Consider the following 25097-nt stretch of genomic DNA (forward strand, 5'->3'; position numbering starts at 1 on the left):
TATTAACCCGACGTTTCGAACACTTTACAGCGAGCGTGGTCACGGGGAGACTGAGATGTTACATGTCTTGAAGGTCATTCTTCATCAGTAAATTTTATGTCCGAGCGTATGTCAATCAAAGATTTATCTATGCTAATTTTTTATATCATCATCATCATCATCAGCCCATACAAGTTCCCACTGCTGGGACACAGGCCTCCTATGAGGGTTCAGGCCATAATCCAGCACGCTGGCCAAGTGCGGGTTGGCAGATGTCACATGTCGTCGAACTTTTGATTCTTGGACATGCCGGTTTCCTCACGATGTTTTCCTTCACCGTTTTAAGCAGTGGTGATGTTATCCACATGTGCAGATAAATTTAAAAATCAATTTATTTCCTGCACGCTCGCCGGTCTCGAACCCGGACTTATCGATTTTTGAAGTATGAGGTTCTCACCACTGAGCCACCACTGCATTTTTTAAAATCCTAGAACCATAATTAAGAGGTAATTTCTTTTTAATTGCGGCATTTTGATTGTAATTAAGGTTTTATTGTCGATCTTTATTGAATTCCTTTTAATTGAAAGTCAGAATGCTATTACAAGAGCTTGTGTTGTTTTTGAATTTACTGGCGCTGGGCAAGTTTGTTTTTTATATGTTACTAGCTGCGCCCCGCGGTTTTACCCGCGTAAGTCGATATCCCGTAGGAATATCGGGATAAAAATGCTATATTTTTTTTTTCAGTTGTCCAGCTATCTACGTACCAAATTTCATTGCAATCGGTTCAGTAGTTTTTGTGTGAAAGAGCAACAAAAAGAGCAAAAAAAAAAGTAATATTAAGTAGGATGCTACGTTTGTTTTAAAGGGGCAAGTAATCCACGTGACTGGATCCAATCACATGTAAATATAAGCAACTGTCTACGCAGGCGGAGCCACGGGCGACTAGTTAGTATGTAATATACTAGCTGATCCGGAAAACATTGATAAAAAACTTCATAAAATACCACATTTAGAGACTTATTTGTTTATTTATTTATTTATTTATTCCTTATTGAGCACAACACAAAAATACAAAAAGATAATAAAAATAACTAGTTATACGTACGAATGTCGGTAATCTTTATTCATAAGAGCATTTGGGAAGAAATCTATCATATATTTCGTTCTTATATATCTATATAATTCGTTCAAACTTATTAATGAATTTATTTATTAATTTATTAACTTCTTTAAGGTCCTTTTAAATATTATTACATCAGTTTTTTAATAAAATATAGTGTGTTGATTAGCGCTAAATAAAAACCTCGTTTTTTTTAAATTATAGAATTTAAATTTCATATATATGTAGCAGCAATTATATTTTAATATGTCTTAAATTTAACTTTTATATACTGTATCGGAAAGACACAGACTCCTGAAACACAGCGAAAGCTGTATTAGGAGTCTGGGATTCATGTTGTATGTGATATATAGTTTGTTCAATAAATAATCTTTGTATTTTTTTTTATTTAATTTGAAGCGCTTGGGATTTTTTCTGTTTCCTCCATGACATCAGTCACAACCAGTGGCGTAGCTATCATAGGGCCAGGTGGTGCAGTGCACCAGGGCCCCGGAGATCAAGGGGCCCTCTAACCTCAGCTTTGAAAGAGGGGAGGAGGGCCCGATTCTTTCCCTATGCACCAGGGCCCTTGTCCCCCTAGTTACGCCACTGGTCACAACTCTCATTACTATAAAATAGATAATTTATTACATGTAGTATAGAAATACATTTCGTAATACCCCATTGATACAATACCATTATTGAGGTCAGCTATCAACACTGTCACAATACTGCTGAAACAGCAACGTCGGCGATCCTGCTATAATAATAATAACTAGCTGTGACCCGCGGTTGAAACCGCGTAAGTCCGTATCCCGTAGGAATATCGGTATAAAAAGTGCCTATGTGTTATTTCAGTTGTCCAGCTATCTACGATGCAAAATAGTATTATTATTCACCAATAGATGTCAGGAAAAAAAAACACGAATAAAACACGAATATGACATTTTCTAAAAAAAATTCCTAGCTAGATCGATTTATCGCCCCCGAAACCCCCTATATACAAAATTTCATGAAAATCGTTGGAGCCGATTCCGAGATTCCTATATATATATATATATATATATATATATATATATATATATATATATATATATATATATATATATATATATATATATATATATATATATATATATATATATATATATATATATATATATATATATATATATATATATATATATATATATATATATATATATATATATATATACAAGAATTGCTCGTTTAAAGGTATAAGATTTTTTTATGTCACACGAAAATATCGCCGTTACATTTCCAGGGCTTTCTGTTTTCCTTCTGTCTCAATTGGAAGGTGCTGGTGATGGTTCAAGATAGTGTACGCAAATTACCTAAAGTAATACAAAATATTAGTACATTCGAATCATATTTATTTCTAACGTTTTATACACATTACTCGCATTACATATATTTTATAATTAATCTCTATTAAACAATAGATTACAATTTATGTAGCACTCCACCAATCCTTATCGCATTCCCAAACAATCCCATCCAATTTTCACTTGTTTTTCGACGGCCCTTTTTTAAACTCTCGTTGACATCGCTGCCGTTTGCCGTCTATTATGATGTTGCCAACAATTGGTTACATGAGTTTAAGGGACGTCGAGTCATAGATATGGTAGGGACACATATGCAAATAATAAAAATAAATACGCTGATCGAAGCTATTTGTCAATGTGTGTGACCTCATTGTTTCCCCGACGCTTTTACATTATATTTAATTCGGTAGCGTTTAAACAGTAGTCTAAGTCACAGACTAGTAAAGATTAAAGTTTGAATAAAATAAGGCTTTTATTTGGTGCGATTCAACAGATATGATTACCAATATGACCGCGCAATACTTGTATTGTAAAATAATAAATAAATAATAAAATAAAAATAGTTTATTTCCAACTTTACAAAATATGGAGAAGTAGGGACCTCCTAGTAAGTTAAAGAAAAAACCGGTGTCAGGAGGACCCGCTCTTCCTTAACTTAGGTATTATAACTTGGTATATGAAAATTTAAATAAACCGAATATAACTAGGTATTAATAGTAAATTGTGAAGTGTACGAATGTGTGTATATGTGTGTAAATGTGTGTGTGAGTGTGCGTGTGTTAGTTTATGTGTGTATATTAGAGTTAGGGTGCGAGTGAGTGAGTAGTGGGTGCGAGTTTGTAGGTGAAGAGATGTAGGTAAATAGCAATGTAAATCTCTACGATGGTACGATTACATGTATGTAATGGATATTATGTATTATGGAAGGTGCTATACAGAATTTAATTTAAATTTATTGTATAGACTAGTTTGTTCCTACTACTATATCTAACCATACATACTCTGTATGGTTAGATATAGTAGTAGACACAGTCAAGCTCATGCTCCTTATAAATTCTCCTTATATATACTTAAGCGTATTATTCTATGCAGAGTACCCCAAACTTGTGTCGTAAACCTCTTGCCATGTTTTGCCGTGTTGGGTAGACCCCCTGCTTACCTAGTATTGATTGCCTGTGAATTTCTAACTGTAGCGAAGCTAAGTGTTAAAAACTTAAAGTTAAAACGCATGTTAATGTATACATTTATTAATTGAACTAGCTGCGCCCCGCGGTTTCACCCGCGTAAGTCCGTATCCCGTAGGAATATCGGGATAAAAAATAGATGTTGGCCGATTCTCAGACCTACCCAATATGCTTACCAAATTTCAGAGGAATCGGTCAAGCCGTTTCGGAGGAGTATGGCAACGAAAACTGTGACACGAGAATTTTATATATATAGGTTTAAATTAAAACTACTCAAAATAACATTTTGTATCTCTTATATAAAATATACGTAACATTAAATAAATATGAAATCCTACTAATATTATAAAAGCGAAAGTTTATAAGGATGTGTGTGTGTGTTTGCGCTTTCACGCAAAAGCTACTGAACCGATTGCAATTAAATTTGATACGTAGATAGCTGAACATCTGGAATAAGATAAAGGCAATTTTTCATGCCGATATTCCTACGGGATACGGCAGCTAGTAAACTATAAATAAATTAACATAAACAATAAGTAAATATTTTTAGTGAGAAGTGATATATTTATTGTAATTTGTTTGTTTTTGCAGCGACCACTAAAGTACCGAAAAAGTACAACGACACAGAGTAAGTAATTAAACTGAAACTTATCCCATACAGATAGAAAATCAACTTTCCATAGACACAAACTTTCCATAGACACAGATAGAAAATCTCTTATGCGTGTTATTGACGTAAAATATTATTGGAGTAAATGTGGGTTGGTTGCCGAGCTTTGTGAAAAGGCAACAATTAAAACCCAGAAAAAATACGTTTTATTGGTTTAAGAGGGAACTCCTGTGATGGTTTTTGTAACGAAACAGAAGATTGGCATTATTGGCTTTCCCTCATGTGATGGTTTTTTGTAAAGTACTAAGGTACTTCCTAAATACTTGTATTTACTAGCTTCCGCCCGTGACTATGTCCGCATAAAATAGTTACGGGCTACCGCTAACTCGTAGTTCATGCAGCGAAGCGAAAGCTCTCATTAGGAAAAATAAAAGCTCAATTTTGAAACATTCTGCATTGGTACTCCGCTCCTATTGGTCTAAGCGTGATGATATATAGCCTAAAACCTTCCTCGATAAATGGGCTATCTAACACTGAAAGAATTTTTCAAATCGGTCCAGTAGTTCCTGAGATTAGTGCGTTCAAACAAGACAAACTCTTCGACTTTATAATATTAGTAGATAAAATAAATTAAAATATACTGAATAATAATATATTATAATAGTTTAAAAAAACTAAAAAACACGCTTTTATCATATATTGCTAATTGAAAAATGGAATAATTTTATCAAATTAGTGTATTGTCATCGGTCCTCAATAAATCTACAAAGTTTGAACGGAATCTGGCCGTTTAAAGTGGGTCAAAATCGCACCCAAAGAAGTCGGTTACAAACAAACATACAAACATACAGGTGAAGCTAATAAAAAGCGTGTAAAAAGTAATATAAATATAATAATAAACGTGTTGCTGATATGAAGTTTGTAAACGTTTTGAAAGTGTTTTTGAAACGAGTTTGTAAAGTATGGATTTAATAAACCTATTTCTTAGACGCTAATACATCGTGGGCAAAGCGCTGAGGCAAATTTCTTAGACAAACAGGGGTGTTATAGGTGTAAAGGGCCACACTAATGAGTTTAATTGTATTCTTCTAATGGAATAATGGGTCCATGCATCACCAGCTTTCAAGTTCAATTAAAGAAAGGAACATCCTACTAATATTATAAATGCGAAAGTTTGTAAGGATGTGTGTGTGTTTGTTGCTCTTTCACGCAAAAACTACTCAACCGATTGCAATGAAATTTGGTACGTAGATAGCTGGACAACTGGAATAACATATAGGTAACTTTTCATCCCGATATTCCTACGGGATAAGGATTTACGCGGGTGAAACCGCGCGGCGCAGCTATCATCTAAACGCCGAATTGACTTTCAGATCTGCAGGAACCATAACCAATCCTAATTTTATCAGGGACAGGCTGCGAGGTAATTTTGAATGTATTTTTTTAATTTATAGATAGATAGATAGGTTGAACTTTTATTAAAAGAAAACATTAAATACACGACAATTACAAAATATAGATAGCTTTAACTTTTATTAAAAGAACAGACTAAATCACGACAATTACAAAATAGAAACAATTAAATAAAGAAAAATTAACACACAGAGGAAAAAACAGGATGGAGATAAATGTGCACTGTGTTCTTAAAAAGATTGGCTCAGCAATTGGCAATTTAAATATTTATACAATATAAGTCAATTAAACTGCCGATCCAAAATGCGTGCTAAATATGTATCCTATAGTGATATATCCAACGATAGAAAATTTTTTGGAATCGATTCAGTCGTTCCTTAGATTGGCGCGATCAAACAAACATGCTCTTCAGCTTAATGTTTTAAGTATAGATTACATTTATAAACAAGATAACATTGTTAATATTAAGAGAATAATTTGACCCGAAGTGATGACGTGAAGATTAAATGAAAAAGATGAAGTCCCGTGTGAAAAAGATGAAGTGGGGTATGGGGCAGATGATATACATCTGTTTCTTTGATCAATTTACTTTATGGACCTGCTAGACCGCGGCATTTTTTGTGAGTCCCCACCGGGAATCGAACCCAGGACCCCTCAGTTTCACGCTCACACGTTTATAACTTACATTTAATATACTATCAATACAATTTGTGCCAGCGACTTTGATGTATTCCATCAAGATTCCCAATTAATTGATAAATTTAAACCTATTACCAGATGAGATATGGAAGCCGCGCATGAACCAATCCTGGGTTGACCGATTCAAGCGGCCCTTCCACCCGGCGTGGATGGACTGGTGCGAGCCCTACCACTGCAACGATTACCACAGGATCGTCTGCGGCTTGAACAGGAAGAGCGATAGGTTCAAATGGTTCCAGAGCGGATGCCATCTGATCTTGAACAACCTGTGCGCCCACTATCGCGGCAGTTTGAGTAAGGTCACATTATAATACCCCCTAAAAATTATCCCAACTATATGTATTCGACGCACACGCACGGAATTCCTGCTAATCCTACTAGTCTACCTTAAGATGCATTCATGCTCTGTATCTAAGTACTTTATTAAGCTAATGCGTCTAGATGCCGAGCCGTAACTATCTTTTAATTGCTCTGATTACACCAAAATACTCATAAAATCCCGCATCATTTTTTTTCCATTAGATAAATACTTAAATCTTAATTTTTATGTATTCTGCGCCCCGCGGCAGCTTATATTATTATATATGTAATTCCAGTTATCCAGCTATCTACGTTCCAAATTTCGTTGCAATCGGTTCAGTAGTTTTTGCGTTAAAGAGCAACAAACACACACGCATCCTTACAAACTTTCGCATTTATAATATTAGTAGGATTAGTAGGAAGTATTGATATAGATATACATAGATATTTGTCTTTCAGAATATGACATAGTGGAAAATAAATATTGTTCTCTGTATGTGATGTTCCTACGAATGGGCTGCCCGTCTGAATGTCCCCTTAATCTGGAGCCGGTGTGTGGCGTTAGCCTTATCGATAACCATGTTGTGCTGTTCCGAAATCGATGCGATTTTAAACGGAGGAACTGTGAGGGAAGCATTTTGGAAGGTGGGTTTTTTAACCGACTTTAAAAATATGAGGTTATCAATTTGACTGTGCTTTTTTTTTTGTTTGTCTCTTCTGAAATTTCGACTGGATGAATCGATTTTGTTATTTCTGTTTTTTTATTCGAGCTGGTGCCTCCCATTTGGTTCCATTTATAGTTATCAGAACTACAAACTTGTAGAGTCTTAATTTTTTTAAAGTAATTACATTATTGTTGTATATGTAACTAACTGTTGCCCGCAGCTTCGTCCGCGTGGCGAAAATAATTTTACATGGTACAACATTCATCCCCTATTTTATCCCTTGGGGGGTAGAATTTATCAGAGTCCTTTCTTAGCGGATGCCTACGCCATAATATCTACCTGCATGCCAAATTTCAGCCAGAACACTCCAGCAGTTCGTTGATAAACTAGTTAGTCAATGAAGATGTATTTAGTATTAAAATACTTTTATATGATACAAGCTGCAGGCCCCCACTCCGTCCGGGTAGTCATTTATCGTAATTGAAATAATATCAACTATCCTATCTTTTAAGCTGGATCATACTGCAAATTTAATTAAAATCGGTTGAGTAGTTTAGGAGTACGTCGCGGACAAACAATGTGACACGTAATTTTTATAACTAACTGATAACTGGAGTATCATTGTCGTATTGGCAATCTCCTGTAATAAACAATAATAAGCATATAATCAATACACGACACTGTTGGTATGTGAATAATTATAAAAAAAATAAATTGTTTTCCAGAGTACGAAGAAGTTGACATTAAAAAGTGCTTGGATCTGATTTAAATAAAATAATAATGTAATAAAATTCTTTTTATTTACCTTACCTTATCTTTATCTTAGAAACGATCATCATCATCAGTCCATATATGTTCCCACTGCTGCGACACAGGTCTCCTATGAGGGTTCAGGCCACAATCCACCACGCTGGCCAAGTGCGGGTTGGCAGATGTCACATGTCGTCGAACTTTTGATACTTGGACATGCCGGTTTCCTCACGATGTTTACCTCCACCTTATAAACAATATTGGCTGAAAAACTTGTGTTTTGAAAACAAAATTGAGTAAATTTTATTTCAAAAATAGACGAATTGTGAGACCTACCAAAAAACCTAAACTAGGTAACTGAATAATGAGTTGTAAGTCACCTAATGATGCGTACATGTTTGCAAATTCATTTCAGAAATGATAAAAACCTTTATACAATACCTAGAGGTCCGCCCCGACTTCGCCCGTGGTACATATATAGGATATAGACCTCCTCAATAAATGGGCTATCGAACACTGAAAAAATTTTTCAAATCGGACTAGTAGTTCCTGAGATTAGTGCGTTCAAAGAAACTCTTCAGCTTTATAATATTAGTATAGATATTATTAATAGTGAAAACTTATGGTAATATTTTACTTTTATATTTAAACTTATTTCATGTTAGTATGACTTCTTTTATATCAACAGCATGTACTATTGAAGTGTAATTGACAACAATACGTTTGAATACTAGCTGCGCCCCGCGGTTTCACCCGCGTAAGTCCGTATCCCGTAGGAATATCGGGATAAAAAGTTTCCTATATGTTATTCCAGTTGTCCAGCTGTCTACGTACCAAATTTCATTGCGATCGGTTCAGTAGTTTTTGCGTGAAAGAGCAACAAACACGCACACATCCTTACAAACTTTCGCATTTATAATATTAGTAGGATTAATGCACTCGTATTCTTATTTTGAAGTCGGTCCGAAGCATGCGATCGTTAAAAAAATGTGGTTATTATGATTTGTTTATAAATGGACGGTTGGTTTTTAATTTGTCACTCGTTGAATGATTTTTTTATTCAATAGTGGAAAAATCAAACATGAAACATGAAATATTAGGTTTTATATGCATTGGTATGTATTATTTATATATTTAATAAAAACTTAATTATAAATGTGGTTAAAAACATGCTTTTAAAGCTGGTAGTCGAGCACGCTTCGGCACGAATTGGGCCAGCTCGCACCGGGGAATTACCACACCCGCCCAGAAGACCGGCGTGAAATAGCATTCTGCTGTGTTTCGTTCGGTGAGTGGGGGAGCCGGAGGCTCATATCCTATTCCTTATCCTTCCCAGTCCTTTCCTTTATTCCTATCGCCAATCCTATCTTAATCCCTTCCCAAAAAGTCGGCAATCCATTTGTAGAGGCGAATGGTCTGCAATGGTCTGCCTTACCCCTCTCCAAATGTCCATGGGCGGTGGTAGCGCTTACCATTAGGCGACCCACCAGCTCCATTGCCGACTATGTCATAAAAAAAACATGCTTCAATGAGAGATTTATCTTAATTACTTGCTCTAATACAGAGATGCGGCGATTCTAATCAGGATAAGATAAACTCATCAAATTATTGTATTGTCACCGATCCTTGATAAGTGTACAGAGTTTGAATTGAATCAGTTAGTTTAAAGTGAGTCACAATGGAGTCTAAAGGAGTCGGTTACATACAAACATACAGGAGAAGCTAACAAAGCTAAAAAAGCGGTGTTACTACCTAAATTGTCAAACTGCTTTAATATGCACCCTACTATATCCTACTAATATTATAAATGCGAAAGTTTGTAAGGATGTGTGTGTGTTTGTTGCTCTTTCACGCAAAAACTACTGAACCGATTGCAATTAAATTTGGTACGTTAGATAGCTGGACAACTGGAATAACATATAGGCAAGGCAAGGCTTTTTATCCCGATATTCCTAAGGGATACGGACTTACGCGGCTGAAACCGCAGGGCGCAGCTAGTAAAATAATATTTCTCTCATTCATTCATTGATCACAATAATAGTTACCTACCTACATAACTTGTTAATACATTGTTAGCTTAAGCGTGTTGTTAGAGAATGATACCTGAAATAGATCTAAAAGAACCTGGGGTACAAGACACCAGCCCCTCCCGAAAAGATATGAACAATATGATATTTAGGTAGTGGAGTACATGTATCGATTACTAGCTGTTGCCCGTAGCTTCGCTCGTGCGGTCCTATAAATTGTCATTGTTCAAACTTTCATCCCCTATTTTATGCTTTCTTAGCGGATGCCTACGTCATAAGATCTCTCTGCATGTCAAATTTCAACCCGATCCGTCCAGTGGTTTAGGCTGCGCGTTGATAGATATTATGTCAGTCAGTCACAATTTTTTATATAAAGATGTAACATAATTCGAGATTAAAATACAAATTTGTATAAAATTGCATTAACTCTATGAATGATTCAATTCTTCACAGGCTTTCTGGTCGAAAAATGTTCAAATATTGCATCAGAAACAACACCGCTACACGAACGCATCGAGAAGCTTAAACAACAACTAAAAGATGAGATAAAAGACAAAATATTCGAAAACGCAGCGGCCGAAGATAAACTGTCGTTTTCAGACGAGAACTATGATTTCATTCAAGACGAAGATGTCAAAATAACACCCATCATACGTTCGAAACAGAAACGTCAGAAAACATTAAAAATCACAACTGTCAACGTGACGAGCGCGGGAACGCCAGCGTTCCATAATCAAAGTCAGCTGCGTTCGAAAATTAAAAAGAAGAAGAAGGCCAGTTTGAAAAAGCCGTTGGATATATTTTACAGGCGGTTTAGTGAAGATATAACGAAAACCGAATTACAATGGACCCACTGTCAGTACCTGATTACGCCATTTCTGACTGGAGTGCAGACTGATGTGTCGAAGATGAAAAAGTTGTTGCATCAAAAGGACCCAATGGTTGTCCGGTAAACACAAATATTGGTTATATATGTCTCGAAACCTTTTTTTATCGGCAATAGAGCTGGTGGGTCGGCTGATGGTTAAGCGCTACCAACGCCCATGAACATTTGAAGAGGCGTTAGGTCGATTGCAGACCTTACGCCTCAACAAATGGATTGCCGACTTCAAATTGGGAAGAGATTAAGAAAGGATTAGCGAGAGGATTAAAGGAAAGGACTGGGTTGGGTAAGGAAAAGGAGCCACCCTGCCCGAACTTCATTCTTTGATGGTGGAATGGAAAGTATTTTATTTATAACACTTAAATATAACTATACATAAAAAACCTTATTACTAATATGTGCAGAAAAAGTCCAGTGTAGTATACGAGTATTAGGCGGCCTTTTCGCCTAATTGTGATCTCTACCAGGCAAGCCGGGTAAAAGGTAACCAGCTTAATGATATTAAATTGGTTTGTCGAAAAGAGCTAGAAAATAAAACGTTTATTTTATAAGATAGGTAGCATTAAAAAAATGAACTAGGTAGTTATTGATAATATATTATTTGTTTATATTGTAATATCGATTTTTTTATACTATGTCATACAGGATTGTTATTACCTTCTAATAGAACGATGACCTATGATTTTACCAGTATTGCGTTTTGATAGATAAATAACTGATTTTTCTGAAAATTATTTAATGGACTTATATCCACAAACAACGTTAGCATAACAACCTTTCTACAAACCAATTTTACTATTATGAAAGCTTTCAGGTTTCACGCACTAACTCGACAATCACAGAATTATTTAATTTACTTGCGAACAATTCGGTCATGGGTTATTATATTTAATGTAATAAACCATTTCGCTAGCGCGACTCAAGCACGATCAGCGCCATCTATTGATAACTTATGAAACTAATGCACATGTTAATACGAAATTAGACAACAATTAATATACAAATTATGTTCCACACAGCTGGAGGCCACATACAAAACTCAATTTACTTATCAAAACACTTTATTTATATATATTTCGTTGGCGTAACTCACAAGAAAATAATTGAAACAAATAAATATGCACTTAGGATTATATTTCCACATTATTTCCTTTTAGATTACTACAGCTGCTTAGTATAGACGCAACAGCATTAAACAAAGAAGATATTTATTCGATTCTATACCAAATAAGCAATTTAAATATACGCCTGTTTCAATGGGACGTGCCGTCTATAAAGCTTTTACTCAATGTAGTTATAAGAGGTGAGTTTTCTTTTCGAATATTTAATGTGATAAATCGAAAAAGGTTGTATGGAATATTAATTGATTGTAATAGATTCTACATAACTGCCTGATTTATGTAGTCAGTTGATAACAAATCGCAACCAGTCAAAGACTAATAAAGTGAGGGTAGTTGGAACGAATGTTGAATGATCAATGATCAATCAATCTAAGGCTCAATCCGTGCGAATACTCGCTATACGAGATAGCTAAACGAGTTTTGACAAGCTATGAAAAGCGACATCTATATCTCAACTGACAATCCTACTTCCTACTATCCTATCCTACTAATTCTATCCTACTAATATTATAAATGCGAAAGTTTGTAAGGATATATGTGTGTTTGTTGCTCTTTGACACAAAAAATATTGAACCGATTGCAATAAAATTTGGTACATACACTGGACAACTGGAATAACATATAGGCAACTTTTTATCCCGATTTAACGCGGGTGAAACCGCGGGGCGCAGCTAATAATATATGGTTATTTATTCAACAAAATATTAAAACAATTGAAAGAGCAACTGCAGAGTTTGTCGCCGGCGCTTCTCTGTAGAGACCGCCTTCCGCCTTCCGAACCGGTGGTAAATGTTATAGCTGTGTTATGTCGATTCGAAAGTGCTTCTATATGAAGTCTCATTGAATAAATAAATGATCGAGTTTGAGTTTTTCGTTTGGTATCCGACTTTAACAAAAAACTAAAACGCCTTCAAATTGTCAGAAATAGACCAATCCTATCCTACTAATATTATAAATGCGAAATTTTGAGAGGGTGGATGTATGTGTATGTGTATGTTTGTTGCTCTTTCACACAAAAACTACTAAACCGATTGCAATGAAATTTAGTACGTAGATGGATGAATAACTGGAATAACAAATAGGCAACTTTTCATCCCGATACTCTGTATTTTTTTTTCATAATAATAATACTCGTTTCGCCCAGACAAAGTGCACAACTTTCGCACGCTGAAACACAGTCTGTCAGCGCTGTTTTCTGACTGGAAGTTGGATGTCAGCAACGCTACCAGTTTACTCAAACAGACTAGAATATTCCGCCCGCCCTGTGTGAGGGTTTCCGACTCTGATGGTGAGTAATGGACACACGTACACACGTACACACGATTACACACCTACACACACGCACGCACTCTTACAAACACGCACACACGCACGCACACACGCACGTACACACACACCTCTTTATCTTATATCTTTAAACGAGCAATTCTTGTATATATATTTATATATAATTGGAATCTCGAAATCGGCTATAGGGCGTTTCGGGGGCGATAAATCGATCTAGCTAGGAATCTTTTTTAGAAAATGTCATATTCGTGTTTTACCGACTTAAACTTACTTTTTTAACAAATAAGAGGCGTTTAAGTAGTCCCAATTTATTATAACTCTTCCTGACATCTATTGGCGAATAATAATACTATTTTTTGGCGAATAAAATTTCTAAAAAACACAATTTATAAAAAAACAAAAAAAAAATACCGAGCAAAGCTCGGTCATCCAGGTACCTATATTATCATTTATACTAGACAAGCGACTCGCTTTCGACCCGGTTGTCTATTCTGTTAAAATAGATATATTTATATAAACTCTAATAAAAAACGGAGTTATAAACTTCATCAAATTGGAGCATCGTGAATTCTGCATGTTTGTCCATCAATAGTTTTATCCCTGCTAATATTGTAAATGCGAAAGTAAATCTGTTCGTCTCTTCTTCACACATAAACCACTGAACCGATTCGGATGAAATTATGTATTGATAGTTTGAGACTCGAAGGTCAAAAGATAGTTTTTATCGAATATCGAACCTAGTTTAATACACTTATATTATCAGATAATCCAACTTAGTTTTAATATAGTTCAATTCCGAGCAAACAATAATGTTTTAAATAATTCAAATTTAGTCAAAAATATATGATTCAAATCTAACATGTTATAATAAATATTAAATTTAATAGATATAATAACATACGCCGCGCGATTTCACCCGCGGCCGAACCCGCGGGCAATAGCAAGTATTTATATAGCTCACATCTTATTCCTATGTATAAGCTATATTATTGTAAAGTTTCATTAAGTTCCATTCAGTAGTTATTACGTTAAAGAGTTACAAACATTCATCCATCCGTACTTACAAACTTTCGCGTTTATATTAGCACGATTAGTGGGATTAAATCACACTATCACACTAATATTATAAATATGAAAATTTGTTTGTTTGGATGTTTGTCTGAAACTACTGAACGGATTTTGATGGATTCGGTATACAGGGTATGCTGACTTGGGTGATAGGATACTTTTTATCCCGATTAACTGCTCCCTGGGGATAAATGAGGAATCTTCATATCCGAGCGGAGAAGGGAGGAGCGTCTAGTCTGTCATAATTTACGTATGAATTTTTCGCAGGGTCTACTAAGTGGAAAAAAATTTCAGTTTTTCCAAAAAAAACTCAAGCTACCACCAAATGTGAGGAGCAAGACGATTCGCGTCATCATTAATTCACAAAATAAATAAATATGCTCGTAAAACTTTTTTTTTCGCATCCACGAAAGAGTTTTTATTCTGTATTTTCTTGAACGTGTCTTTTTATTGACATTTTATGATCGCTACATAGTATAAAACAAAGTCGCTTTCTCTGAGATTTAAGCATACATAGGAATATGTATGCTTAAATCTTTAAAACTACACTTTTGCTTTTTTTTATGTCATAACGGGCAACTGAGCTGGTGGTTCGCCTGATGTAAAGCGATCACCACCGCCCATAAACATTCGCAAAGGTGTAAGTGCCTTTGTGAATGGGGTAAGGGAAAAGGAAAGGATTAACGACTGGAAAGAAGGAATGGACTAGGACGGGTGAGGAAAAGGAAACGGGCCTCCGGCTCCGCCACTCACCGTACGAAACACAGTGGCATGCCACTATTTCACGCCGGTTTTCTGTGGGGGTGTGGTACTTCCCCGGTGCGAGCTGGCCCAATTTGTGCCGAAGCGTGCTCGACTCCCACAATACCTTTAGCGGATTTAGATCAGATTTAGAATCAGGATGAAGATTTATATATGTAATTACATCTATTAAACTACGAATTTAACTAGTGCGAAATTTAACTAGTGCCGCGTTCAAAAGCTAATTAAATATAAAAAAACTAAAAGAATCGACAGATTCATACTTTGTACGTACACTTATCGCGGATCGGTGACAATACAATAATTTCATGAGTTTATCTTATTATCCTGATTAGGATCCACAGGATTAAATAATTTCCTTACGTATACTCTGTATAATAAGACAATTAAATGCTTCCATCATTACAGCGTGTGTTTAATTTTTTTAACTACATCCTATCCTACTAATATTATAAATGCGAAAGTTTGTAAGGATGTGTGTGTGTTTATTGCTCTTTCCCGCAAATACTACTGAATCGATTGCAATGAAATTTTGGTACGTAGATAGCTGGATAACTGGAATAACATATAGGCAACTTTTAATCCCGATATTCCTACGGGATACGGACTTACGCGGATGAAACTGCGGGACGCAGCTAGTACGTAATATTTTTTTTATAATTAAATTATTAATTAAAAAAGTTCCAAATATACAATTTAGTGATTTATATCTTAATATATATAAATTACCTGTCACGTTGTTTGTCCGCGATGGACTCTTAAACTACTCAAACGACTTTAATCAAATTTGCTCACTATGTGCAGTTTGATCTAACTTAAAAGATAGGATAGTTTGTATTTTTTCAAACGATAAATGACTACCCGGGTGCAGCCGGGGCGCACAGCTAGTAAGTAGTACATAATTTTATGTAGCTGATTATGATCCCATTCTTACCTACATAATTGAAATAAGTACATACTTTCAGAAATTATATCCATATCCATCCATAACCTATTTATGAGTTTTCTTGGTAATAAATATTAAACCAAAGAAATTACTGTGCACAATCTGTATATATATTTTATACTAATAAAAAAATAAAGCAAATAGTATGCATTCCAATTTTTTTTTTCATACCCGTCGTTTGGCGGAAAACGCATCAAACGTACCACGGAAGGCGCCATCTTGCCTCACAAAATCTATGTTTTTATTTTCGTGAATCGCGAACCTGCGCGGAAACTCCTTATAACTCATTAAATTCTCCAACGACAATGGTTTTAATCCCCTATTCGTATAAATGTATTGGTTTATTGGATTCAACTGGTTCACTTTTAATGGTATTTTGATGATAAGCGGATCCGTTAAGTCCGTTGAGGAGAAAAATAAAACATAAAATATTACAGAAACAACGTGTGAATTTTCTATAAGCGACATTTCGTTTACAGCGTATTTTATTACTATTACTTATTTATTTACTTGTATATGTCGCAGAATGTGTTATCAAAGCCGTTATATTATAAACGCACTTTTTTATGTCACAGTCGGCAATGGAGCTGGTGGGTCGCCTGATGGTAAGCGCTACCACCGCCCAAGGACATTTGGAGAGGTGTAAGGTCAATTGCAGACCTTACGCCTCTTCAAATGTATTGCCGACTTCAAATTGGAAAGAGATTAGGAAAGGATTGAGGAGAGGAATAAAGGAAAGGACTAGGAAGGGTAAGGGGGTGTACTACCTTGATGCGATGGAGACTCATGCCGAAGTGTGCTCGACTACCACATACAGAACTAACTAGTGATATCATAATTAAACGATATATCCTACTATCCTACTAATATCATAAATGCGAAAGTTTGTAAGGATGTGTGTGTGTTTGTTGCTCTTTCACGCAAATACTACTGAACCGATTGCAATGAAATTTGGTACGTAGACAGCTGGACAACTGGAATAACAGATATGCAACTATTCATCTCGATATTACACCGTCGGCAATGGAGCTGATGGGTGGGCTGATAGCGCTTACCTACCACCGCCCATGATCATTTAAAAGGCCATTTGCAGACTTTACGTCTTTACATTGGGTTGCCGTCTTTAAACGTTTGACGAGAAGAGAAGGAATAAAGGGAAGGACTCTGAATGGTAAGAAAAAGGAGACGGGGCTACGGCTCCTCCACGCACCTAACGAAACATAGTAGCATGGTATCATTTCATGTCGTTTTCTATAAGAGATAAGTCTATTAAAAATAATAATTATAAGACCGAATTATAATCTAATCTTTTTATTTATCCTAGCTGGTGGATTACCAATGTATTTCACGTTCTCTCTCTCTCTATCCCTTTCTGGCAAGGGCTCATTGAAATCATACCTTTCAGCTATCGTAGGTAAGCTGGCATAATAATTGGGTGTTATAATTTTATATGTTTCTCTTGTTGGTACTCCGGTACCTCTGAACCTTTCATCGGATACGATTCTAGTATCTTGATCGGCATTGTCATCGTACCAGAGCTTTTCTGTTCTCGCTTTAATTTCCTGCGAACCAACAGTGACTGCATCTACATAGTCGTTCTTATCCGTTTGTGTTTTATATTCTGTGGTCCTTATTAATCTGTTATTTCGTATTCTGTATCTACTGTGGGCTGTGGTTTCCTTGCTAGCGTATATGTTCCTCTCTTTGGCCGGTGTGATGTAGTCACCGTAGCTGTCCTCTTTGATCATTTGAATCTGTTTAAACGGCAAATCGTCTTGTCCGTTAGCGTCTGTGGTATCTTCTGTATCATAATCGTACGTATTATCATAGTAAATTTTGCTTTTGTTGTGTTGTAATTCATATTTTATATTTATTTTGGGGGATTTAGTGACATCAGTTTCGTATAACATAGCTTCGGCGTACATTGGTACTCTTTTGTCATCATTTGGCTCTATATTGTCATTTATTCTTTGATGAGTTTGCTTATCGTTTTCGGGTATCGCATCTTCATAATCGTAGTTATTGTCATCCATTAATGGCGCATCTGTTGTAGACCTGATAGTACTTTTAATGTTAGCGTTATGTTTAAGTGTTATTTTCTTTTTAGGTCTCATTTGAATATGTCCTTTTGTATTGACTGTTTTTATATTTGTATTTTGTTTATTTCCTCGAACGACTTGATTTTTATATTTATTTTTAAATTCGTTTTCGAGTCTCTGTTTAACTCGTTCCACTAATTCCTCAAAATCAATCTTAGTGACGTCGTCCTTTAAATTGAGACTTGATTTTGGCTCACTCTGTCTTGCAACAGGTTTCTTTATATATTTGTCTCTTTCTCCTACATTATTTTCACTATTATCTACCCTGTCGTTTCTTGCATTGTCTTTTTTATAGTGATTGAGTGCGGGATCGTGTGGTACATCAAGCAATTGATTCATTAACTTTTCCGAGCCTAGTTTTTCAGCTATTCTTTTAAAATCTTCCACATTAGCGGCAAAAAGGACGTAGCATTGAACATATGCGACACTATGACATATAACGCCTGAAATTTATATTTGATTAGTTTAATAACTTTTTATCAGAGTAATATCCCGTAAAAAGGAAGGTCGCAGACGTCGCTGGCGAGGAGTATCAGTCCAAAAATTTAAAGAGAAACATTTCCCTTTCAAAAACATAAAGAATCACGTAAAGTGATTGAAAACCCACAGCGTTCTTGATAGACATATTAAGATCCTCCGTCGTTGGGACCTCGGTTGAAATAGAATTTCGTTGTGTAGTATCGAATAAGAATGTAAAATGAATCATAAATTGATTAATTAAAGTACTAAAACAAGAAACTCTTTGAAATTGTATAGTTATCATGCGATTTTATATAGAACCAAGTAGTTTTAAGTGTGGACGTCGAGCATGCTTCGGCACGAATTGGGCCAGCTCGCACCGGGGAAGTACCACACCCCCACAGAAAACCGGCGTGAAATAGCTTGCTATTGTGTTTCGTACGGTGAGTGGGGGAGCCGGAGGCCTATTACCTTCTGCTAGCCCTTCCCAGTCTATTCCTTTTTTCAATTCATCAATCCTTTCCTTATCCCTCATCCCTTAAAAGCGGGCAGCGCATTCTCAGAGGTCTAAGCCTCTGCGAATGTTCATGGGCGGTGGTGATCGTTTACCATTAGGCGAAACACCAGCTCAGTTGCCCACTATGACATAAAAAAAAAGTTTTAGTAGAATTTTTTTCAAACAAAATAATGTTATTGGAAATCTCACAAAGGCTTTAAATGTTTCATTTCACTCACAGATTTGTAATATGTACGATATTAACTCCATTTTTGTTGCGACTATAAAATCGTTGTTTTCAAAACATAAATTTCTATTGATAATGAAGTTATGAAATGCGCGGTTTCACCCGCATAAGTCTGTATGCCGTAAGAGTATCGGGATAAAAGTTGCCTATGTGTTATTCCAGTTGTCCAGCTATCTACGCATTTGTAATATTTGTAGAATAGGATAGGATAGGATTTACGTAGCATGTTATTTCGTGGGATGTTAATAAATTTTTTGTGTCTTTTTTGATAGCTGATTTTTTTCACAGAATGATTTCAAATTGTTTTGTTTATATGTCACGATATGTGACATGTTTATTTACTTTTATTTACTTTTTAATTTATAACAGAATAGGGCGGGAAAATAAAATAAAATTTATTCACAACATAATTAAAAAACAGTATTACTTCAATATAACTTTAATAATACTTAAACATATTTGTCCAAAACGTTATAAAAGGTGGTAGTTGTCTATAATTAATTATCAATAATATATTTAATTTGATTTTGTGTCATTTACGCTCCTTACCACCCGGACACTCGGATATAAAGCTGAAAAATGAAAAATTAATACGTTATGAGGCAATTTTAATCCATTTCGGAGGTAAGTTGTGACGAACAGACAGATATTTTAGTACGAATATAAAGATTAAGTTCACTCCAACGGGATCAATTTGATAATTAACTTAATATACGGGGTTAAAAGCTAAAGGGTTGTCCCTTAGGCACATGAAACCGAAAGAGTAGACGAGATTCGATTACTGTGGCGGGATCACGTGTGGCCGAGAGGCTAGGCGTTGCTACGGTTTTGCAAAAAGACTCGGGTTTGAATCCCGCCGAGTGATCGATTCGAATACGGATAGAAATAGTATGCATACCAGCTGTTCGCCCCGCCCTCGCCCGTGGTATATATATAGTCTATGACACTCAGTGAAGTTGCAGCTTCCTAACGGTAAAAGAATTTTTGAAATTGGTCCAGTAGTTTTTGCGTGAAAACGTTACAAGTAATAAAAAAAATACAAATATATCCTATAGCCTTCCTCAATAAATGGGCTATTTAAGCTGAATTTTTTTTCAAATCGGACCAGTATTTCCTGAGATTAGTGCGTTCAAACAAACAAACGAACTTTTCAGCTTTACAATATTAGTATAGATTAAAATCTTACCGTACGATAATTCTCGTCCCAGTCGCGGGGAGAAGTTATAATTTCTCCCGAGCCGTGGGGAAAAATGATTGCTTCGTGGATCTGTTATCATAGGCTCCTGTCTGTAGCTGCATCAAATAATGGAGAAAAAACGAATTATAAATAGAACATTATACGATAAAAACTTGGTATATATATATTTCAATTCTACTCTCACTCCTAAAAGCATACGAACTCAACTGTATTTATTGTGTAAATATTTATTACATTAAGGATCACCAACATGACATGCACGGGTAACATGGATGGAGAGTTTTATACTTACAAACAGACTTAGTGCTGTCATAATTACAGGCAACCCCTACTAATAAAAATAACATTACATTTGAAAGATTCTATTTACCGTGTGGTCCCATTTTAATTTCTACGAGCTATGACAAGTTATAGGCAGTTTAAAAGTGAAGTCCCGTGTCACCTAGTGGGGGATGGGGCAGATGATGTACATCTGTTTCACTGATCAATATTCTTTATGGACAAGTAGGTGATCAGCCTTCTGTGACCTGCCAGACCGAGACTTTTTTTTTTTGCGTCTCCACCGGGAATCGAACCCAGGACCCCTCGGTTCTAAGCTCACGCGCTCACCACTGTACCAAGGAGGCGGGCAATATAGGCAGTTTAGTTTCTGTTAAAAATATATTAAAATGCCTACAAATATTGGAAAGGAGAAATAAAATCGATTATGATGATTGCGCTATCCCATTAAATTTCCTTTAATCACACATATATAGGGCATAAATTCAAACTCAAACTCAAATTCAATCTCAAACTCAACATTGTTTTATTGATGTAAACCTTTACAAGTGTTTGTGAATAATCATTTTTTACTACCATCGAATGAAATCGGTCGAAAACTCTATAGTTACTCTTTTAGTAGAAGAATCAGTAGGTAATTGGTAACTAACACAGACTCCATTTTTCATGCAGACTTTTTTGCAGATGTTTTAAAAGGTTGTAGAGGAATCAGTAAACTTGAGTGACTCTTAAAGAATCAGTAGTTCTACCATACAGATAAGTATCACTTACATGTCATAGTCGCTATTCGTTGAGGGCATATCTTGGTCAGTCTGTCGCCTGCCGAGTCGCGGAGTAAACTCCACATTGTCTTTTGTTGAACGACCCAGTTTTGAAAAGATTGCGTTGTCTGCAAGTGATTTAGCTTAGATATAATACTACAATATATATAAAAAAGTGAAGTCCCCTACAGGGGTATGGGGCAGATGATATACATCTGTTTCACTGATCGATTTTTTTATGGACAAGTAGGTGATTAGTCTTCTGTGTCCTACCAGACCGAGACGTTTTTTTTTATTGTGCGTCCCTACCGGGAATCGAACCCAAGACCCTCGGTTCTACGCTCACGCGTAAACCACTGTACTAAGGAGGCGGTCCAATATATATAATACTTAAATATAATACAATATGTGGTTATAGTTTTTCCTCATTTAAGTCATAGTGGGTAGCTTAGATGGTAGTTTGTCTGATGGTAAGCGATCACCACCGGCCATAAACATTCCCAAAGGTAGGGCCTCTGCGAATGCGCTTCCCTCTTTAAATGAGTATGGGTAAGGAACGAATTGACGACAAGAAAGAAGGAATGGACTAGCGTCTTTAGCCATTTTAGTAAGAGACACAAATACAAAAATGGGTAGAATGAAGCTGGCAAAGAATGAGACATACTATTTTATATATATATTCATCTCATTCTTTTGTCGATTTACTGAAGTTTCACTTCTATCGTGTGTGAATCGCACACACACTTTTTTTTATAACACTAAATGATAAGAGTAAGGCAGAACAGCGTTCAGCTAGTAAAAATATATAACTCAATAATACACACCTTCATTTTGCAATTCATTAGGCAGTTGATCGTAATAATACCTCAATAAATCAGCAGCTTCTATCAAACGCAGGAGTGACACTCTGAAATAAAGCTTTTGTTTTATATCTTAAACTGAAACATAATCATCATCAGCCCTTATATGTTCCCACTGCTGGGACACAGACTTTTTATGAGGGTGCAAGCCATAATCCACCACGCTAACCAAGTGCGGATTGGCAGACGTCACATGTCGTCGAACTTTTGATTCTTCGACATGCCGGTTTCCTCACGATGTTTTCCTTCACCGTTTTAATCAGTGGTCTTGTTATCTACATGCGCAGATAAACTGAAAAATTTATTTATTTCCTGCACGCTCGTCCGGTCTCGAACCCCGACTTATCGATTTTGAAGTCCGAGGTTCTCACCACTGAGCCACCAATGCTCTGAATCGTCATAACATAGTTTTAACATTGACCACCGGTTTAGACAGCAATTTATAAGAGAAGAGTCGGCAAGAAACTCATTAATTGAAAAGGACATGGCCCTCCAGCTCCCCCACTCACCATACGAAACCCAGTAGCATGTTACTATTTCACGCCGGTCTCCTGTGGGGGTGTGGTACTTCCCCGGTGCGAGCTGGCCCAATTCGTGCCGAAGCCTATAAAGAAGTACCTATAAAAAAGTACTGTAAAAGAATCACCTCGAATCACCGTTGCGCTGCGATCTCTTACCAAGACGCGGGCCAAACCAGACACCTGCGCGCGCGCCGTGCGCCCCTCGATCCTGACCCTCGTCCTGTCAATAATTAATATCATCATCATCATTATTAGTTTCTATAATTTTTTTGGGTATTTTTTGTTAAAAGTTCTGTTTAGTTAATCTTACGCACTAGAATATTAATTGTGTATTATAAATGAGAAAGTTTGTAATGAAAATGTGTGTGTTTGTTGCTCTTTCGCGCAAAAACTACTGAACCGACTGCAATGAAATTTGGTACGTAAAGAGCTGGACCACTGGAATAACATATAGGCAACTTTTTATCCCGATATTCCAACGGGATACGGACTTACGCGGGTGAAACCGCGGGGCGCAGCCAGTATCATATAGAATTGAATTTAAACTAAAACATTATTCATTGTGCGTTGCCTTCTTCTTTTTTAATCTTTATTTACAGAGCTTTATCAAGAAACAATTATATCGCTCGAGTACGAATATATATATATATATATATATATATACGTTTCAAACACTTTACAGCATCGGGTTAATAATATAATGAATAAATCGCGTTTAAAATCCGTTAAAAAAATTTTAATTTCTAAATATCACCAGTCATATTTTGGATTTCAGTGGCCAAGTACGAGTTGCTATCAATCAAATATACATTTGTTTTTTCCGAAAACATTCAGTGAAGTGATATTATTTATTATAAATCTTATACGCCTTCAAATTGTGAGAACTAGATCGAATTTATATGAGATCTGGGAAGCACGAGCTATCAAATAAAGAATCATCAATATCGGTTCATCCAGTCGATAGTTCGTCGTCTAATTGAAGTCGCTTTACAGTCCTCCGCCTTGTCTGTCCATCTGTCTGTTCGTAAAAAATACAAAAACAACTGCACCGATTTTCATTATATTTTCACAGATAGATAGCTCATTTTCGAGGACGGTTACGGACGAGGAAGGTATGTAAGTGAAGTTTTTGACTAATTGACAAAAGCCGCGGGGCAAAGTTAGTTATTAAAATAACATGGATCTGTTATGATTGTTGGGAAACTTCTTACCTTAGTATCATCAGCATCCACCATGAAGCTGTAAGCAATTACAACCAATAGAGAGAATAGAATCCTACGAAGCACCGCCGCCATATTGGATGTATGGATGGATGGTCACTGATGCTTGCTTCCACTGGGAATGCCTTTTATACCCGCAGTGATTGAATATCTATGGTAATAGAAAGGGGAGGTTGGGGTGTACAGGGGTGAGTGGAACATCGTATAATAAAAAGGTTTTTTGTTTGTATGTCAGGGATAAACTCTATAACTGTTTGGACTTTGAATATATTTCGTTAGTTTATTTTCAACATTACTGTGCTGCGAAATCCTACTAATATTATAAATGCGAAAGTTTGTAAGGATGTGTGTGTGTTTGTTACTCTTTCACATAAATCTACTGAACCGATTGCAATGAAATTCGGTACGTAGACAGCTGAACAACTGGAATAACATATAGGTAACTTTTTATCCCGATGTTCTTACGGGATACGGACTTACGCGGGTGAATACGCGGGGCGCAGCTAGTAATATTATAAATGCGAAAGTTTGTAAGGATGAGTGTATGCTTGTTGCTTTTAATATTTAATATTGGTAGGATATAGTAGGATAGGATAATTATTAACTATATTATTACTGTATATCATAACATTGTTTGCAGGTGAAATGAGGTTGGGGACCTATTAACGTATAGATAAGCCGATTAAACTTTGCTTTTGTGTTACTAAAATAGTTCTTAGCAATTTAATTAAAATTCAAATATATTCATTCATCATTGATTTATTTTTATTATTTATTTATATAAAGATTAATTACGCGTTGAGGCAGATACCATGATA

General features: G+C 35.9%; 3 protein-coding genes across 3 annotated transcripts; 2 read left to right on the forward strand and 1 right to left on the reverse strand.

The window, feature by feature from the left end:
* Nucleotides 1-6401: 6401 nt before the first annotated feature.
* Nucleotides 6402-8064, forward strand: LOC119838474 (the record flags this gene model as incomplete). Its single annotated transcript, XM_038364422.1, has 3 exons — nucleotides 6402-6624; nucleotides 7090-7275; nucleotides 8021-8064. Coding segments are annotated over 3 exons (453 nt in total), but the record flags the coding sequence as incomplete, so codon positions are not given.
* A 2077-nt stretch (nucleotides 8065-10141) lies between these two features.
* LOC119838475 lies at nucleotides 10142-13372 on the forward strand. The gene is made up of 4 exons (XM_038364423.1): nucleotides 10142-10187; nucleotides 10526-11021; nucleotides 12113-12258; nucleotides 13221-13372. The coding sequence occupies exons 1-4, from the start codon at nucleotides 10142-10144 to the stop codon at nucleotides 13370-13372; spliced, it is 840 nt and encodes a 279-aa protein (XP_038220351.1).
* A 6491-nt stretch (nucleotides 13373-19863) lies between these two features.
* On the reverse strand, nucleotides 19864-24354 carry LOC119838535 (PBAN-type neuropeptides-like). The gene is made up of 6 exons (XM_038364508.1): nucleotides 24271-24354; nucleotides 23185-23279; nucleotides 22503-22585; nucleotides 21689-21806; nucleotides 20627-20733; nucleotides 19864-20012 (listed from the first exon to the last, which is right to left on the reverse strand). Exons 1-6 carry the CDS (start codon nucleotides 24352-24354, stop codon nucleotides 19957-19959), a joined length of 543 nt encoding a protein of 180 aa, XP_038220436.1. The 3' UTR covers nucleotides 19864-19956.
* Nucleotides 24355-25097: the final 743 nt, after the last annotated feature.

The sequence above is a fragment of the Zerene cesonia genome, unplaced genomic scaffold, assembly GCF_012273895.1.
Source record: "Zerene cesonia ecotype Mississippi unplaced genomic scaffold, Zerene_cesonia_1.1 Zces_u003, whole genome shotgun sequence".
Lineage (NCBI taxonomy): Eukaryota > Metazoa > Arthropoda > Insecta > Lepidoptera > Pieridae > Zerene > Zerene cesonia.

Coding starts and splice junctions, on each gene's coding strand:
- LOC119838475 (XM_038364423.1), top strand. CDS start 10,142: ATGATACCTGAAATAGATCTAAAAGAACCTGGGGTACAAGACACCA. Junction 10,188..10,525: donor ACCTGGGGTACAAGACACCA/GCCCCTCCCGAA, acceptor AATTCTTCACAG/GCTTTCTGGTCGAAAAATGT. Junction 12,259..13,220: donor ACTCAATGTAGTTATAAGAG/GTGAGTTTTCTT, acceptor CGTTTCGCCCAG/ACAAAGTGCACAACTTTCGC.
- LOC119838535 (XM_038364508.1), bottom strand. CDS start 24,354: ATGGCGGCGGTGCTTCGTAGGATTCTATTCTCTCTATTGGTTGTAATT. Junction 23,280..24,270: donor TGGATGCTGATGATACTAAG/GTAAGAAGTTTC, acceptor AATTATTGACAG/GACGAGGGTCAGGATCGAGG. Junction 20,013..20,626: donor GGGACGAGAATTATCGTACG/GTAAGATTTTAA, acceptor TTCATTTTTCAG/CTTTATATCCGAGTGTCCGG.